This window comes from Caretta caretta, chromosome 27 (assembly GCF_965140235.1).
Source record: "Caretta caretta isolate rCarCar2 chromosome 27, rCarCar1.hap1, whole genome shotgun sequence".
Classification (NCBI taxonomy): domain Eukaryota; kingdom Metazoa; phylum Chordata; order Testudines; family Cheloniidae; genus Caretta; species Caretta caretta.
Window position 1 is genome coordinate 7,240,758 of NC_134232.1, and position 17,926 is coordinate 7,258,683.

Sequence of the window (17,926 nt, forward strand, 5' to 3'; positions counted from 1 at the left end):
AACAAATGAAATCTGCAACAAACAGGATTATTTGTAAATATAATCCATTCCAGTACTTTTCTTGGTAATCATAAAACTAAGAGTGCTATGGTTTCCGATGTCACCAGAACAGAATCATTTTGGGGTTTGGTATTTTCCAGGAAAATGCAGTGGTACTCCATTTATTCAATGGCCAGATGAAATGTACCGTATGTGTTTTCAGTGTCTTGTAATCACATCAAGCTTTTAATGGCCCTGCTTAACTGGTTGCCGGGCAAAATGTGCTAATTTCTTCATAGCAGTGTGATCCAGTCTCATTGTTTATTGCATACATTTTTCTATTTGTCCTACTTTTCAGTTGGTTTGCAGGTAACCATCTCTGCAGAAAGTGCTTCATATTAAACAATAATGAGTAAATTACGTTAAAAAACGGAACCGAAACACTGATAAATACTGCATTTGAAAGAATGGTGCTCACAGTACAATGGAAAAGCCAATGTGCTTTAAAGTTACCATAGATACATTGCTCTTCCCAGTGCAGGAAAGAAGACACCATGTGTGTATATGATTAAAAATTATATTCATTCTAACATAACCAGAACAGAGCTACAGCATAGTCCCCATTCTGCCAGAAGGGCAAGCCCAGCATGTTACATTATCAAATTGCCATGGAAACAGGGTCTAATCCTAAGGAGGAGGCTAACCCACTTTTGTCAAATCAAGCAGACATTAGGACTGAGGTAGCCCCCAGAATCCCCAGACTTTTCCTCGGGTGAGGGATGTGGGTCTAGATGACAGCTTCCACTTTTTGGGTGAGATACTGAAGCCTGCTCCTTGTCGTGCAATGCAGAGCAGTGACTGCAGCCAGAAGCCACTGAGAAGCCTCCTTGTCGTGCAAGTGACTGTGAAGGCATTCCGGCACCCTTACCTCAGTTATCCTGCTGTATTCATCTACAGCAACGTGTGACAATTGAACAAGTATAAACAGATTCCTTCCTTAAACCAGACCACCTGTGTGCTCTGAAGAAAGTGAAAACCCGATATTTACTTAGTGCCAATTTTGTGATGAGGGGAAAATCTTTCCTAGTCCTGAAAAGATTGCTGGTGGAACCTCCAGCAAAACAGGCAGTCCTGCAGCAAACAACAAATTGTGGCAATTAACTAAAAAACAAACAAACCAGGAGAGGCAAGGGAAGAATGGGTGATGTGTGCAGGAAGGAAATGTCTGCGTGGCCTCATGCCTGAGAGGAATCTTTGAAGGCCATACCCACAATGGATCAGGGACATTGGCCAGTGGGAGGCCCTGTGGCATTCAGAATGGTCAATCAGGTGACAAGGGGGAAGGCCAGGCAAGCGTGGTCAATTCCTACCAACCCACAAGGCATTTTGGTTTTGTAAGTTGAGACAATTGACAGGGCCATTCAGAGCCTGTGTGTGGGCACCATTTATTTACTCTAAATTAGAAGACAAGAAAAGAAAAATAAGTAAATCCCTTAATGGATCATTGTACTTGGATTCTAGCCTCACGTGAGATCTTGGATTCACGGCTGAGTACACTTGGTTACAGTGCCTAGAGAGACATTATCTGCAGTAGTTAGAGCAGGGCAATGGGAGTCAGGACTAGCACAAATGACTAATTCGGTGTGTGACCCTGAGTGAATCACATAACTGATCTGTACCTGAGCTTTCTATCCCTAAAAGGGGGATACTGGTTCAGAGCAGTGGTGAGGCTTTTTAAATTATTGTTTGTAGTGTGCTTTGAGCTACTTGGATGAAAGGTGTTATAAAAAGACAAAGGCATATTAAAATGTGATCTGAATACCTGATGACTGATAAGCCAGTTCTCATTCATCCTTTTCTTAAGATGTTATAATTTTTAACAACCTCTCTTTTGCCCCAGTCTTCCCATTGTCAGCTTTCCTTGTATACACAAATACTCTTTCATGTACTGATTTATGCAGTCTTGCTGAGAATAAGAGGTCTGGTTGTTTCCCTTCAGTGAAAACTGGGAGTTGTTTATTCCAGATTTATATGTGTGAATGTTTACTGATGGGACTGTCTACTGGTTCTCCCCCTGCCTCTCTGGTTTTCTGTCCTTCCCCCAACTCCATTCTTGGGTGCCCTGTTCATTATGAATACAAAATCTCAGTGAAGTTTATATTTTTAAAAGTATGTTGGTTGCTCTCTTTCCTTCCTGATCTGCTCTAAACTCTTGGCTAACCGAATCTCTTGTCTCGCTTTGAAAAAATTGCAGTGTGTTGCTCATTTACAGTCCAGTTGGAGTGGGAGCCTGCTTCCCTTCTTCCCTGATAACAAAACTCCTTTCTATAAATCTTTTCAACCAATGGGTGTCTTAATTAAAAAAAAAAAGAAGAAGAAGAAGAAGGTCACTTAAAAAACTGACCATTGAAATAACCATTGTACATGTCACAATTTTGATAAAAAATGCCAACTGTAAGCATGATAGTGCAGGAGGCCATCTTATCTAAAAATAAATATTTTCATATCAGGACGAAAGTACTCTTTAAACAGTTTATTGCTTCAGTGTATTTAATATGATGCATCATGGAAGTTTCGCTTATATCTGAGTACTTGCAGAAGTAGCCCAACCACCTGGAGGTGTATTCCCAGCTGGTGGTGTGTCAGTCTATTTTAGTTCTTAATTTGAGATTGGAAAAATAAAATGATCTGTGCTGCATTATATGTCACTTTCCACAAGGTAAGGGATACATTTTCTAGCAGCTGTCATTGCACCCACATATATACACACAGTGGAGTTGCCTTCAAGTGAGTGCAATAAATTACTCATATTTAATCTATTGTTATAAGGCAAATGAAGTTCTACCATGAACAAATAATGTTGGTATAGTAAAGCTGTCTTCTTTAGAACTGAGATGTACTTCTCTTTATCATCTGTGCAAGTCCCTTTTCGCCTGTAGGTTTAAATTTTCTATCAGCAGTTCTAACAGTCTGAATAGATGGATGTTAATGTCCAAATTAGGCAGATCTAAAATAATTGAAAAAGAGATTTGTTGACATTCACTTAAAATGCATTGTTAAATTCCCAGTTATATAGCTGGAGTCTTTGACTTTATCTGTTAAACTTTTTGCACAAGCAATTAAATAATCCTTTCAATAGGAAAGTCTGGGCAGCTATAAGCACCTCCATTTCTATTTGTCTTGTCATTTCTGAGCATCAGCAGGAAACCAAACCAGTACAAATGTCTTGGGGGCATGAGAGAAGTGTTACCAAAACACCTCATTATTCCTAGTTGTGTGAAATTACTGTGCCCTATGTTTTCAAAACTTTCATTTCATGCATGATCTATGCAAATTTCTAGTAATTTCTACCTTTAAGAAACCAAAGAGCTGGAAGGAAACATACATTGTTCTTATAGGCCTTAGCAATATGAATACAGCTTCTCAAATAATATTTCACATTTGCATTTTTGTCCACCATAGGATTTATGACCCTTCAAGGTCGAAAGTCATAATCTATCATATCACATGCAGACTTACTTCATCTCAGTTGTGTTGATTTAATATAGTTATAAATGTATGAGTGTTTCGTGTGAAAAAGAATACTAGATGAATAAAAATACCAGGACTTGGAGACAGGTCTGACAGTTGTTTGCTTTCCCTTGGCAGCCACCAGCTCAGCCCACTTAGAGGATCTAGCTTACCTGGATGAGCAGAGACATACTCCCCTACGTACATCCCTCCGAATGCCTCGGCAGAGCCTGGCAGGTGCCCGCATACAACAAGACCTAAGAGGTAAGGACCAGCTGAAGGACTTTTGTGCAGCCACATGCCATAGGTAGTGGCCACAAGGATATGACTGTATATGGTGCTTCCTGCAGTTGTCTATTATTTTGGTGGAAACATCTGATTCATGTAAAGTTTCCCATATTATATACATGAAGTGCTGCCTCGCTACTGAAAGATGAGGTAGCCTCTTGTCTTGCAGTGTGTTTCTTCCTAGCATTGTCAAATAAGAAGGGAAAGAAAACTTGAGAAGGTGTAGCAATCGACTCAAGTACTGATCGCATTAGATGGTGGTAGTTAGCCAGTGTCTGAGCCATGTTTCTGTGAGGAACACTGCAAAGGGAGCAACATGGAGTGCTGTTAAAGTACTCTTTCTGGGTTGCTCTTGCTGTGATGTTTGCTTAGAAAGCAAATGTGTCAAACTTTGATGTCTGTTTAGTTTGCTGTATACAGAATTGTATGCTGGCAGGTTTTACGTACGTGTTCAACATTACAGCCTGTTGCACCCTAATTTTTCCTTTTATTGGACTTTGGTTTGTTTGTAATTCAGCAGTTACTGCTTGCAAAAGATGCATCATGGTTAAAGGTTTGGGTTTGGGGGTTTGTTTGTTTGGGGTTTTTTGGTAACTACAGTATCTGACTGAGCATACACTGAAAAGATGCTTGAGTCTTGAGTTGTGTTCCAGTTCTGTGGGACAGCTTCCTGCTGTTGGTTTGCGTGTCTGCAAGTGCTTGTTAAGAGTCCGTAAGGCTCTCCTCTTCTCTGGGTGATGTGCTTATTTTTACCTTGAGGAGCTGACCAAGTAAGGCAGTCTGGAATGTGTCCATCAGTCCATGCTAGACTGATTTCTAATGTAGCAATCCAATGGCACTGCAAGCTTGGCCGGTTTTAATTCTGATGGGGATTTGTACAAAATACACAACCCTTGACTGAAAGAGAAAAGTGATTTTGTGTCGTCTTGGATCACGGTTTGTAATGAAATCATATTGGCTGGTGATACAGTTATAAAAATGTATTGGCAGGCAGTAAGCGAAGAAAGCAAACTTTGACAGACAGAATTTCCATATGTTCTAACTGAGCAGCTTTCCAAGCCTTCATAATTTGCAGTGATTGCATCCAAAACATTAAACTTTATTGTAGGAACAGAATCAAATTGTTTTCCAGACACACTTTAAAAAAAACATGCAGCACCATATAGTTTTTCTTTTTTGGTTAAGCCTGCATGGGAATAGCAGCAGTGTTTCATATTTTATGTCTGGTTCTGGTTCTTGTTGTAGTGACACACTATCTTAACAAAGGGGAGGGAGGGAAAGAACTATAGATAATACCACTATTTGGAAGTCTCTTCTTTTTACAGGATATGTGATATTTTCTGAGTGTTAAAAAGTTCCAAATGTTTCCCTGAAACTGCATAGAACTGGCCTGTTGTAGTGACCAGGTCTTTGAGCTGTTGTGCCAATTGGAAACCCTAAACTTGGGCTCAGGCTTAGTACATCACGTCTTGGAGATTTGAAGAGATGGTTCCCAGTCTTTAGTGGAGCAAGTAGTGGCTTCCAATCTGAGGGCCAAGAATTAGGACTATTGTTTAACCCACCAATCCCCCTCATGCCCAAAATTTAATTTTTCATGGAGAGGTTCAGTGGGTAGACATTAAACAAGGGACACTTCCCACGTTAAACCCACCTGTTTGAAAACGGGAATTGCATTCCTTCCCCAGCTTAATACTAAAGGCTCAGAGCAGGGAAAATATTTTGTACAAGTGGCAGGTTTTAAACAGAATACTGAGTGCACTTTTCATTTTTCTGCTGTGAGCCAGGGGAATTTAAGGCTAGTTTAGGTTAATATAGCTTAACCTGCAAGATAATAGTTGCAAGGTACCCTAAAGTAGAAGTCTATTGTAGAACTAAGTACTGGATATTAAAACATTCTCCAGTGTTTTCATCCTGTTCCCTTCCCAGAAAAGGGGAAGTCAGTGGTAATTTACTATGTAAAACATTCTTCTTGTCCTCAATAGGAAATATTTTGGGGACAGCGGATTGGATGGCGAATTCCTGAGTGCTACAACTCTTGCATTAGAGTGCTAAAGCACTGCTGCTGTTATTAATATAGGCAGTGCAGTAGTGCCTAACACTTTCCGTTATAATCCCCTGTTTCCACTTGCTTGTAGCTGTTCTACACGTTAACCTTTTGGGCTGAAGTTTTCCATACTTCACTGAGTTTTCTGAAAACTTGATAAAAATAGTTCAGCCATCTCCAAGGAGGTGCTCAATAAAAAATAGATATTTATATCCTGCTAAATGTATGCTAGGCTCTTTACAGAAAAATAGTAGGATTCTCTGAAAAGCTTGCAATCTAAATGGAATAAAAGGAAGATAGGATCAAGATTCTCAAGCATTTAATATACCCACGTTTGCATGCTGCTGTTTAACATAGGATAGAAGGAGAAGACAGTTGACAGTACTGGGTTCCTCAGATCTACGTTTCAATTCTAATAAGTTTAAAGTCACTCGTGTCCGGGCGTTGCTCTCTAGATAGTTGCAATACTCTTGCTATGTGGCTTAGTACTGTATGGGCTTTGTATTGGACAGCAAGATATCTGTGTGTTCCAGCTGCTGGTCCTAAAATGGAAACTGGCAAGTACACCACACAGCTTAATACTAATAATGAACTGTGGGTGCTTACTGCCAGCATAGCTCAGAAGGAGTTCTTATTCTCTTTGAAGAGAAAGGAGTCTGCAAGCCAACTAATTTCCTAACAGGCACTTTAACAAAATCAAATTACAGCTAAGAATTCAGTTTGTGTAGGGGAGACTGATCTAGATGGTACAGAAGCGTGTCTCCTGAAGGCCTCTGTTTAAATCTGAAGGTTAGGATCAGAAGTGAAATAAATTATTGGATCTCAGCTGTGCAGATTTTGTGCATTTTTTCATATTATTCAATCAGCCTTACTTTGGTATGATTGGCATTTTCTGCTACGGAGGGACGCAGGACTGGAATAGCAGGCATGTTTCATATCAGGATTGAAATGTGTTTTTAGGGCTCTACTGAAGAGGTTTGCAAAGCTTATACGTTGTCAGTCTCTCATTTAGCACTAAAAATTCACTCTCTACCTGCCCCCCTAATTCTTTCCAAAGAAATATAGATTTAATTTACTTCAACAGGTTATCTCAAGTTCAGGATATTACCATGGGACTCCAGCCTCAATTCTGTAAAATTCTTCATTAAAAGCGAATAGTAAATCCAGTGAGGGATTGACAAATTGTCAGATATAAAAATGCAATTGTTAATTTATTTTGTGGTTATTTTGTTGTTATTTGTAACAAATACTAAAGCCAAGCAATTAACCAGGATCCTCCAGTTTGTGCACACATACTCTGGCCTGCTAATTATTCACATTTTTGTCCCTCTCCATCTGAGCTCTTTCCAATCATCTGTCCTGCAATGAATTAGTCTGTAACATGTAAGGGCCGTGTTACAGTCTCCCTGCTCTCTATTTCTTCTCTTGCCCTAATTTGGTTTTACCTACTTTCTCATTCTCCATTCTTTTCCTTTGTTACTAAGTAGGCTTTGAAGATGAAGGATCATTGCCCTATTGCAAAAGTTAGAATGCAAAGGTTGTGGGTTGGGAATTCATTAGGGCCCCATAGTTAATTATCTTCTATGACGTTGATAGAGACCCAGCTGAATGGGGCCTTATTATGGGTCTGACTCTTGGTAGCTCCCATAGTTCTGTGACTTGCTTGGCTATGCCTGGGGAGTGCTGTCTGCTGAGGATTATCAAATAAATGTTAACAGGGATTCTTAAGATGTTCATCAGACAAGATCAGGAATTGAGGAGGTTAAATAAGTATCTGGCATGTATCATTTGACTAATCAGTGACACTTGAAAATTATTTTTAAATGTTTTAGAAAACCCAGTTAGCAACATCTCTGTGCTCTTTTCTTCTCTAAAAATATGCAGTCTTGGCTTGATGGTGTAGTTTAAAATAGGTATTGGCCAGGCATCAGTTTAACAGAATGGACAAACCAGTGATTAGGAATGGTGTGAGTACACTGCAGGATTCAATTTAGTCAGCATAATAAAACGAAATACTTTTCCTATGGACCATGTGGAATTAATATTCTAGCATTTGGTACAAATATAACTTTGGTGGCTAGTGAAATACGGAACATATCCTCAGCACTGATGTCCAAATGGTTGTGGCACTAAACATTTTCTTTCTGGCAAGGTACTTACCAACGTTGCATACTTTAAATGGAGTGCTGAGACTACAGCCAATTACAGGGGGAAAGTTTCATGTAGTTTGTTCTTCTCTTCATACGTGTCTGACAGGCATCGGGTTCATAGAGAGGTCTCAGGTACAAGCTTCCTACTAGGTACTGAGGAGGGATTTGGGGCAAAACTTTGGAATTCGGGTCTGATTAGTAAAAAAGCTGGAAGGGGAAGGAAAGAAAAACTTCCCAAAATGGGGGGGGGAGAGGAAATAGCAACCTGTTCTGTTAAGAAAATAAAACTCTAAATCAAAAACCGTTTTAATTTAAAAAATCAACTAAAAATCAGAAGCAGATAATTTGTAGTCTCGTGGATGGTTGGTTGTCAGTTGTCAGCTCCTTGAATCAGATTTCTCCTTCCTTGCTTTTTTAATGTTATTTTTTGAAATCCATAATGCCTAGGTATGAGCCCCACTCCTTATTAGTCCCTGGGGTGAACCGAGGAATTCTCAGTAGAGATCATCTGTGGTTATCAGCATTGACTATGTATTATTTCTGACTATTGGAAAGTGAGAGTATAGTCTTGAATGGAAGGCAATATATGTCATTAATGCAATTCTGGCTTATCCATCAGAATTAGGCATTGAAGGGCAGGTCTACACTACAGCCCGGATTGACGCTCTGAGATCGATCCACTGGCGGTCGATTTAGCGAGTCTAGTGAAGACCCGCCAAATCGACAGCAGATTGCTCTCCAATATCTATCCCTGTACTCTACGCCGATGGGAAAAGTAAGGTAAGTTGACGGGTCAACCCCCCGCAGTGTAGACCCTGCGGTAACTTGACCTAAGGTACGTTATTAATATAGCTGGAGATGCGTAGCGTATGTCGACTTACTGCAGTAGTGTAGAAATAGCCTCAGACACAGAGCAGTGAAGCTGCCTAGCTCACTGAAAGATATTTGGTGGAAAAGATGTCCCCTAATTCCTTTCCATGACTTTCATTTTTGTGGCCACAGAAGACCAATAAACTACTATTGTCATTATACCTAATATTTTTAAATGAAAGAAAAAAACAACTTTGTGTCAATGCAGCATTTATTTCAAATGTCAAACAGTCAATAGTTAGGAAATTTAAAAGATTAAGGTTCTTCCCACAATGTTAATTTGGACACATTGTACCTTATACAGCATAGTCTATTCCCATAAGGTGTCCAATTCCCCTAACTCCTTTGAAAATTACATTCTAAGTTAATGTTGTAACTCCATCTTTAATTTTTAGAATTTCTTGACATTGAGTACTGGATATTTCAACCTTAATATTACATTAATGCTGCCAGTTGTATTTAATAATAATAATTAGAGATGGGCCAAAACTGGAACCTCAAATCCAAACTGTTTGGAATTTGGAATTTGACAACCATTTGGATATGGGGAATAATCAGATATAAATATAAAAAATGCACTAGCACTTTAAGGAGCTGCTAGTTTCCCTTCCAAACAAGGTAATGCATGAGATTAATTAAAACAATAATAAGAAAAGGAGGACTTGTGGCACCTTAGAGACTAACAAATTTATTTGACCATAAGCTTTTGTGAGCTACAGCTCACTTCATCGGATGCATGCCGTGGAAAATACAGCAGGGAGATTTTATATACACAGAGAACATGAAACAATGGGTGTTACCATACACACTGTAACGAGAGTGATCAGGTAAGGTGAGCTATTACCAGCTGGAGAGAAAAAAAACCTTTTGTAGTGATAATCAAGGTGGGCCATTTCCAGCAGTTGACAAGAACGTGTGAGGAACAGTATGGGGGGAGGGAGGGAATAAACATGAGGAAATAGTTTTACTTTGTGTAATGACACATCCACTCCCAGTCTTTATTCAAGCCTAATGTAATGGTGTCCAGTTTGCAAATTAATTCCAATTCAGTACTCCTTTTCTTTTTGCGGATACAGACTAACATGGCTGCTACTCTAAAACAATAATGTAATAGTTGCATGCTCAAAGTGAAAATGTATTTACCTATGTAGAAAGACCTTTATTCTGTATTCTGTTGAGACATAAATGTGTCCATCTATCTCTTTCCCAAAGACCACAGCTTTCATGTGGCTTACAAATGTAGTCTGTGAGCACTACCATATTGTGTATAGTATATAGTATAGCTGTGTGTATAGTAATGCAGACAAGAGAGTTTGGGGCATGTGTCAGGATTAGCCATTGTGTATAAATTTATCATCACTTCACAGAAAAAAGTCTTTATTTTTAGATTTAATATGTGAGTGCAGGAAAGTTGTCTCCTTTTGACCAGATGTTGCTGCTTTAATTAGCTGTATTTGGACCGTTAAATTCCCTAGGGGGCATCTGAGCATTCATATTTACATCAACAAACAAGTAACAGTAAGCTGCATGCATTTTAATGGTCGAACTAATACTTAATCAGCTTTAGGAAAAACAAATAAATATGCACATATACATGTCCAAATCGTAATTTATGTATTGTTCGCTAGTAAGTCCCTTGTGAAAAGTGATATTAACAAACTGTAAAGTATCACTTTTCACAGAAGACTTACTCAGCCCTGGCAAGCCTGTGGACAAATTAAGCCCTGGATGGGGGGTCGGGATAGGCAGTAGGGGCCAGGTGCGATGGAGTTGCGAGGGCTGGGGGAGACAGTGAGCGGGTGAAGCCCAAAGCCTGAAAGCCCAAAGCCTGAGCCCCACCACCCCTGGGAAGGTGGGGAACTCACCAGCTGCTGGCTCCTCCAGCGTTGTGCCCCAGCTGTCTCTAGAGGTGGGCAGGGCCCAACCACTGCTTGCAGTCCTAGCAGACAATACCTAGGCGGTGCATCCAGGAGCAACAGGGAGGGGGAGGGACCACTGCTTTGTCCCCCCTGCCCCCAGTCACAGCCCAGGAGGCTGTGGCCACAAGAAAAGCCACTGATAGCTGCATGGTGGCCGCATTTAAGAAACACTGGCCTTGGGCTCTACCAAATTCATGGTCCATTCTGGTCAATTTAATAGCCAGTGTTTTTTTTAAAATTGGTCAATTTCATGATTTCAGATGTTTACATCTGAAATTTCAGGATGTTCTAAGCGTGGGGGTCCAGATCCAAAATGGGATCATGGGGGAGGGGGAGGTTTGCAAAGTTGTTGTAGAGAGGGGGTCCCAAGATTGCCACCCTCACTTCTGTGCTGCCTTCAGGGCTGGGCTAAAGAAGGTTCCTGGAGACTAAGGTGGGTAGGTGCTAGGGGTTCTTAGCTGCTAGTCCAGGCCAGTGGAAAATTAAAGCAGAGACCTCCAGCTAATTTGTGGTCCCCTTAGAAAAATGGGTGCCCCATCCCCAGAAGAAGCCCTAGGGGCGGTAGCCCCTACCCGGTCACCCTGAGTCCCAGCAGGAGCTGTGGGGGAAGAAGCCCCAATCCCGGGTGCACTGAGCCCAGCTGCAGGGGCTGAAGCCCTGAGCCCTGGCTGGAGACACAGGGGGTGGAAACCTTGAGCCCAGGCTGCCCCAAGCCTCAGCTGGAGCGGCGGGGGGCAGAAGCCCGGAGCCCGAGCTTCCCCAGCTGCAGCTGCCAAGAGCAAAAGCCCCCAGCTCCAACAGGAGCTGCCGGGGGAAGAGCTGTGGAGGGAAGAAGCCGGGAGCCCAGCTCCTGGGCTGCTCCAGCGCAGAAGTGAGTGTGTACCACCTTCATTTCTGTAGTGCCTCTTGAGGTGGGTCTGATCTCCCTACCAAGAGTGGCCGTGCAGGGGAAGGACAACTCCTGTCCTTCCCCAGCCTGGCCAGACTAGCAGCTAGGAACCCCAGGCTCCCAGCAGCATGGGGAGACCAGATTTCATGGGGAAGGGCAGATTTCACAGTCCATGACATGTTTTTCACAGCTGTGAAATTGGCAGGGCCTTAGCTATATCCCATGTAGGTTCTGGGGTGGCTGAGGAGGCAGTATTTGCTACTCAGCTTCCTGGGTCCATCAGTATTCTATCTGGAGTCCAGGGAGATTACTGATGAACTCAGGAAGCTGAAAGCACATACCACCTCCTCAGCCACCCCGGAACCTGCATGGGGCATAATAAAACAAAAACTTCCCCCGCCAAACTTTTGTGCAACCGGGGGTCCGGCAAATACCCGCTGCCCATATGCCCATCTCTTTTATCTTTGGCCACTTTGACATCATTTCTCCAACCTCCTTTCACTAGCTGGGTTGTATTGTAGTACCTAAATTTGTCTGAGATGATAGAAACCTAGCTACAGATTGCAGTGCCTGTTACTAATGACATTATGCTAGTCAGTCCAGTGGTATTTTATCCCATGGAAATTGTTGTATCCTTTTGGATGTGTTGGTTTTGTCTTTGAGCTTTGGCTGTTTCAAGGTTGAGCTTGAATCTAGTGCTCTCGTGAACAAGTATAATTAGATGTAAAATACCTTTCGCATTATGATTGCTCAGGACTAAATGATATATTTATTTGGCATCACTGTGACATGAAGATAATAGACAAAGTTATGGAGAGACAACTGTTTGAGTACTTAGATGTTTCAGATCTTCTTGACCCTTAGCCATCTGAGTACAGATGTGGATATGAGACGCAAATCTCACTGGTAAAGCTGGAAAATTATCTCCTTCTGTGTGGTCCCATCTTGTTTTCCCTTCTGTTCAACATATATATGAGGTTGTGAGGCGGTATAGGTTTCAGTTTTTCAGCATGCTGATGATTCCCGGCTGAGGGAACTGGGCTTATTTAGTTTGCTGAAGAGAAGAGTGAAGGGGGATTTGATAGCAGCCTTCAACTACCTGAAGGGGCGTTCCAAAGAAGATGGAGCTAGGCTGTTCTCAGTGGTGGCAGATGACAGAACAAGGAACAATGATCTCAAGTTGCAGTGCAGGAGGTCTAGGTTGGATATTAGGAAACACTATTTCACTAGGAGAGTGGTGAAGCACTGGAATGGCTTCTTAGGGAGGCAGTGGAATCTCCATCCTTAGAGGTTTTTAAGGCCCGGCTTGACAAAGCCCTGGCTGGGATGGTTTAGTTGGGGTTCGTCCTCCTTTGAGCAAGGGGTTGGACTAGATGACCTTCTGAGGTCTCTTCCAACCCTAATCTTCTATTCACCTCTATCTCACCTGATCCCGCCACTGTTGTTGAACACAGCAGTGTTTGGAAGAGATTGGGTCATGCATGAGAGCTAGAACATATAAAACTTGAGGTGATGTTGGAAGGCTGGGGAGAACAATAGTAGCTCTCATTTGTGATTTGTGTTTGCAAATCTGGTGGTTGAGTTGTATCCTAGCTGCTGTTACACAGTCATATAGACAGCAGAGGCCAGAAACACATTTGACCATCCACAATATTAGGAGGTTGTAGCATTTGTTTTGACTGATGACTTTGTCACCACAGGATTGGATTTTACCGCAGTGAGTTCTGTTCCATGGGGCTACACCTCAAGTCAATATGAGAACTGATGCTAGTTTAAAACACCTTCTGAACAAGTAGTGGTTCTCAGTACTCCAGGAGCTGAACTGGCTGCCGATTGGTTTCTTCCAAGTAGAATTGAGGATGTTGGTTTTCACCTATGAAGCCTTAATGCTTTGGCATCTGCCTGCATGAGACCCCACCTCTCCTCATGACATGTCATTGTAGCTGTGATCATTGGAGATGCTCAAATTAGTGTCTCCTTGATTTGAAAGACATGAGGCTCGTGGTAGAGAATTAAACATGAGGGGCCCTTAGTTTTGGAACCATCTTTTCAAATAATCTGGGATGTTTTACTTTTATGGGAAGAGGTCAAGAAAGAAATGCATTCGATTCCTACCTCCAGGAGCTTCCCAGTAAACCTCAGTGATGATTTACAGTGCTCTCTATTATTCCATTGGATAACAATAATAACTGTTGCAGTGATCCCTCTCTCTCCTGTGGGGAGTGGGGCCCCTTTTCCTTGTTGTATTGGGCAGTAACCATTGGGTTCGGGTCACACTGGCGAGGCCAAGCCATAAGTAGTCTATAGTTCTGGGCCCATCTAATTAGTCTGCTGCTCTTGTTCCCACCCTTGAGCAGGGCAGTGCACTGAGTAGTCTTAAGAGTACAGCCCCGCAGCTGGGGCTGACAGGAATTAACAGTCTGGAGCTCTAGTCCTTTGCGCGGGGCCGAGCTGGGAGCAGGCTGTAGCCTAAGCCTCCTAGCAAGGCAGCCAGCAAACACACAGTCTCGGGGTTCAGGCAGGGATGAGCAGGAATGAGCAGACACAGTCTAGGGGCTCCAGAAGGGGTGAGCACCTACTCAGTCTAAGGGCTCCGGAAGGGGGAAGCCCCCACTGAGTCTAGCTTCCTAGCGTGATGGACAGTAGATCCACAAAAAGAACAGGAGGACTTGTGGCACCTTAGAGACTACCAAATTTATTAGAGCATAAGCTTTCGTGGGCTACAGCCCACTTCATCGGATGCATAGAATGGAAAATATAGTAAGAAGAGATATATATATATATGTACAGAGAAAGTGGAAGTTTCCATACAAACTGTAAGAGGCTAATTAATTAAGATGAGCTGTTATCAGCAGGAAAAAAAAAACTTTTGTAGTGATACTCAAGATGGCCCATTTAGACAGTTGACAAGAAGGTGTGAGGATACTTAACATGGGGAAATAGATTCAATATGTGTAATGACCCAGCCACTCCCAGTCTCTATTCAAACCCAAGTTAATGGTATCTAGTTTGCATATTAATTCAAGCTCTGCAGTTTCTCGGTGGAGTCTGTTTCTGAAGCTTTTCTGTTGCAGAATTGCCACCCTTAAGTCTTTTACTGAGTGGCCAGAGAGGTTGAAGTGTTCTCGTACTGGTTTTTGAATGTTATGATTCCTGATGTTAGGTTTGTGTCCATTTATTCTTTTGCGTAGAGACTGTCCGGTTTGGCTAATGTACATGGCAGAGGAGCATTGCTGGCACATGATATCATACTGGTATATATCACATTGGTAGATGTGCAGGTGAACGAGCCCCTGATGGCGTGACTAATGTGATTAGGTCCTTTGATTGTGTCACTTGAATAAATATGTGGACAGAGTTGGCATCAGGCTTTGTTGCAAGAATAGGTTCCTGGGTTAATGTTTTTGGTGTGTGTTGCTGGAGAGTACTTGCTTCAAGTTGGGGGGCTGTCTGTAAGTGAGGACTGGTCTGTCTCCCAAGGTTTGTGAGAGTGATGGGTCGTCCTTCAGGATAGGTTGTAGTTCTTTGATGATGTGCTGGAGAGGTTTAGTTGGGGGCTGAAGGTGACAGCTAGTGGCGTTCTGTTATTTTCTTTGTTGGGCTTGTCCTGTAGTAGGTGACTTCTGGGTACTCTTCTGGCTCTGTCAATCCGTTTTTTCACTTCAGCAGGTGGGTATTATAGTTTTAAGAATGCTTGATAGAGATCTTGTAGGTGTTAGTCTCTGTCTGAGGGATTGGAGCAAATGTGGTTGTATCTTAGAGCTTGACTGTAGACAATGGATTGTGTGGGGTGTCCTGGATGGAAGCTGGAGGCATGTAGGAAAGTATAGCGGTCAGTAGGTTTCCAGTATAGGGTGGTGTTTATGTGACCATCTCTTATTAGCACAGTCGTGTCCAGGAAATGGACTGCTTGTGTGGATTAGTCCAGGCTGAGGTTGATGGTGGGATGGAAATTGTTGAAATCATGGTGGAATTTCTTGAGGGCTTCTTTTCCATGGGTCCAGATGATGATGATGTCATCAATATAGCACAAGTAGAGTAGGGCGTTAGGGGACGAAAGCTAAGGAAGCGTTGTTCTAAGTCAGCCGTAAAAATGTTGGCATACTGTGGGGCCATGCGGGTACCCATAGCAGTGCCGCTGATTTGAAGGTATACATTGTCCCCAAATGCAAAATAGTTATGGGTAAGGACAAAGTCACAAAGTTCAGCCACCAGGTTAGCTGTGACATTATCGGGGATAGTGTTCTTGACGGCTTGTAGTCCATCTTTGTGTGGAATGTTGGTGTAGAGGGCTTCTACATCCATAGTGGCCAGGATGGTGTTTTCTGGAAGATCACCGATGGATTGTAGTTTCCTCAGGAAGTCAGTGGTGTCTCGAAGATAGCTGGGAGTGCTGGTAGCGTAGGGCCTGAGGAGAGAGTCCACATAGCTAGACAGTCCTGCTGTTAGGGTACCAATGCCTGAGATGATGGGACGCCCAGGATTTCCAGGTTTATGGATCTTGGGTAGCAAATAGAATACCCCTGGTCGGGGTTCTAGGCATGTGACTGCACAGATCTGTTCCTGTGCTTTTTCCGGGAGTTTCTTGAGCAGATGGTGTAGTTTCTTTTGGTAATCCTCAGTGGGATCAGAGGATAATGGCCTCTAAAATGTGGAGTTAGAGAGCTGCCTAGCAGCCTCTTGTTCATATTCCAACTTATTCATGATGACGACAGCACCTCCCGGCCTATGGCGGGGAGTCGACCACCCCGGGGGTGGGTTGGCAGGGGTAGGGGGTCGCGGGCCTGCCCAACTTCACCGCCTCTCAGCCCAGGGCCCTAACAGTGCTGGAGTGATCTGCCACTGGGTCAACGGGGATTCAGCCACAACACGGTGACCTAGAAGCAGTCAGCCACATAGCCAGACTAGCGTTGGCTGCTCCTGAGCTACTTCCTACCTCCCTGGGGTTTGGTACCTCTGGAATCCACAGGTCCTCTGGCTCCTCTGGGTACACTGTGGACGGTAGTCCCAGCAACTCCCCATCTGGGTCCATCTCCTCCAGAGGCAGGGTGCTGCAGGGTGCAGATTCAGCTCCTGGGTGCTGCACAGCACGGAGGCATCCGTCTCCTTCCCAAGCTCTTGCTCAACTGAGCTGCAGAGCCCTCCCTTTATACTTCCTGTCCAGCCCCGGTACTTCTGGTGAGGGGGGCAGGGCAGGCTTTGCTTCGCCTACCATGGGGAGCGTAGTGATCCCTTACTCTCCAGTCCAGAGGGATCCGCCTTGCTACACCTGTCCAGTCCTGTGCTGACATGCAGGGTTGCTTGGTGATGAAGACAAATGCTCATCGCTACTCACCCTGAGATCACCTGCCTACTTGTGATAGGAAGTCAGAATTTGAGCCTAGGTCCCTGAAGGCTAAAGTTATTGCAGTAGCTTAATGGACCACTTCGTAAATCAACAGAATGTCTATATTTAGTCATTCTTTGTCTTTATTACACTAGACACTTGTGACCATTCACTGTCTCTGTTAGATTTCTGGTTTGCTACTTGGAAGGGCCCCATTGCAGCCTTTGGAAAGAGCGTTACAGTGTGTTTTTATTCCTTAACATTGCGTGCATGCGTGTTTCTCTGTCTTTCTCTCTGTGTGTATACAGGGCAAAAGTAAATCTCTGCAACTTGGCAAAGTTTAGCTCTTGGCCTAATGTTTTCCAAATGTAAACTTTTATTTTATAACAGTATTGCTGCCTGAATGCAAAGAAAATTTGTCTCATCAGATATATCTCTAGAATATTTTATTTATATATATTGACTTTGCATTTGTCAGTCTTACCAGCTCAGCCAGTTAACTCAGTCAAAGGCCTGCAGTGTTACTCAGCAACTTTATCTGCCACTTAACCCCTAATATAACAAACCTCCATATGTGTTTATGGTTGTAATCTTGAAAAGATATGTTCATCGTTTTCAAGAGAACTGGTGGACACAAGGTCCATATTTAGTGGCATACCAGTGTTCCCACTGTGACAAGAGATTCTTCAAAGGCATGAAGGGGGTTAAAAAGTGTCATATTCCTGAAGCAGTTTAAGTGAAAGTTTTCTTCTAAGGAAGTGAGCAGTTCAGAGAGCTCCCAGAAGCCTATTGCTGCATGCTCTGTTGAAAATTCCTGTTTCAGGATCAACCTCTAGAAGGAAGTTTTGCTCTTTAACATTAATTTAATATAGAATTATTTTTACTTTAGATTCCAGAACTTATTAGTAGTACTAGTATTAGGATAGCACCCATAACTGTGGTAGGCACTGT

At 42.8% G+C, this 17,926-nt stretch overlaps 1 protein-coding gene across 14 annotated transcripts in view; it reads left to right on the plus strand.

Annotated features, from left to right (window-relative positions):
• TANC2 (tetratricopeptide repeat, ankyrin repeat and coiled-coil containing 2) overlaps positions 1 to 17,926 on the plus strand; it is a 713,825-nt gene that overhangs the window by 573,153 nt on the left and 122,746 nt on the right. For all 14 annotated transcript variants that reach the window (XM_048830451.2, XM_048830452.2, XM_048830456.2 and 11 more), the window contains one exon: positions 3,628 to 3,753. In XM_048830451.2, the coding sequence (XP_048686408.1) occupies positions 3,628 to 3,753 (126 nt within the window). The remainder of the gene's footprint in view (positions 1 to 3,627; positions 3,754 to 17,926) is intronic.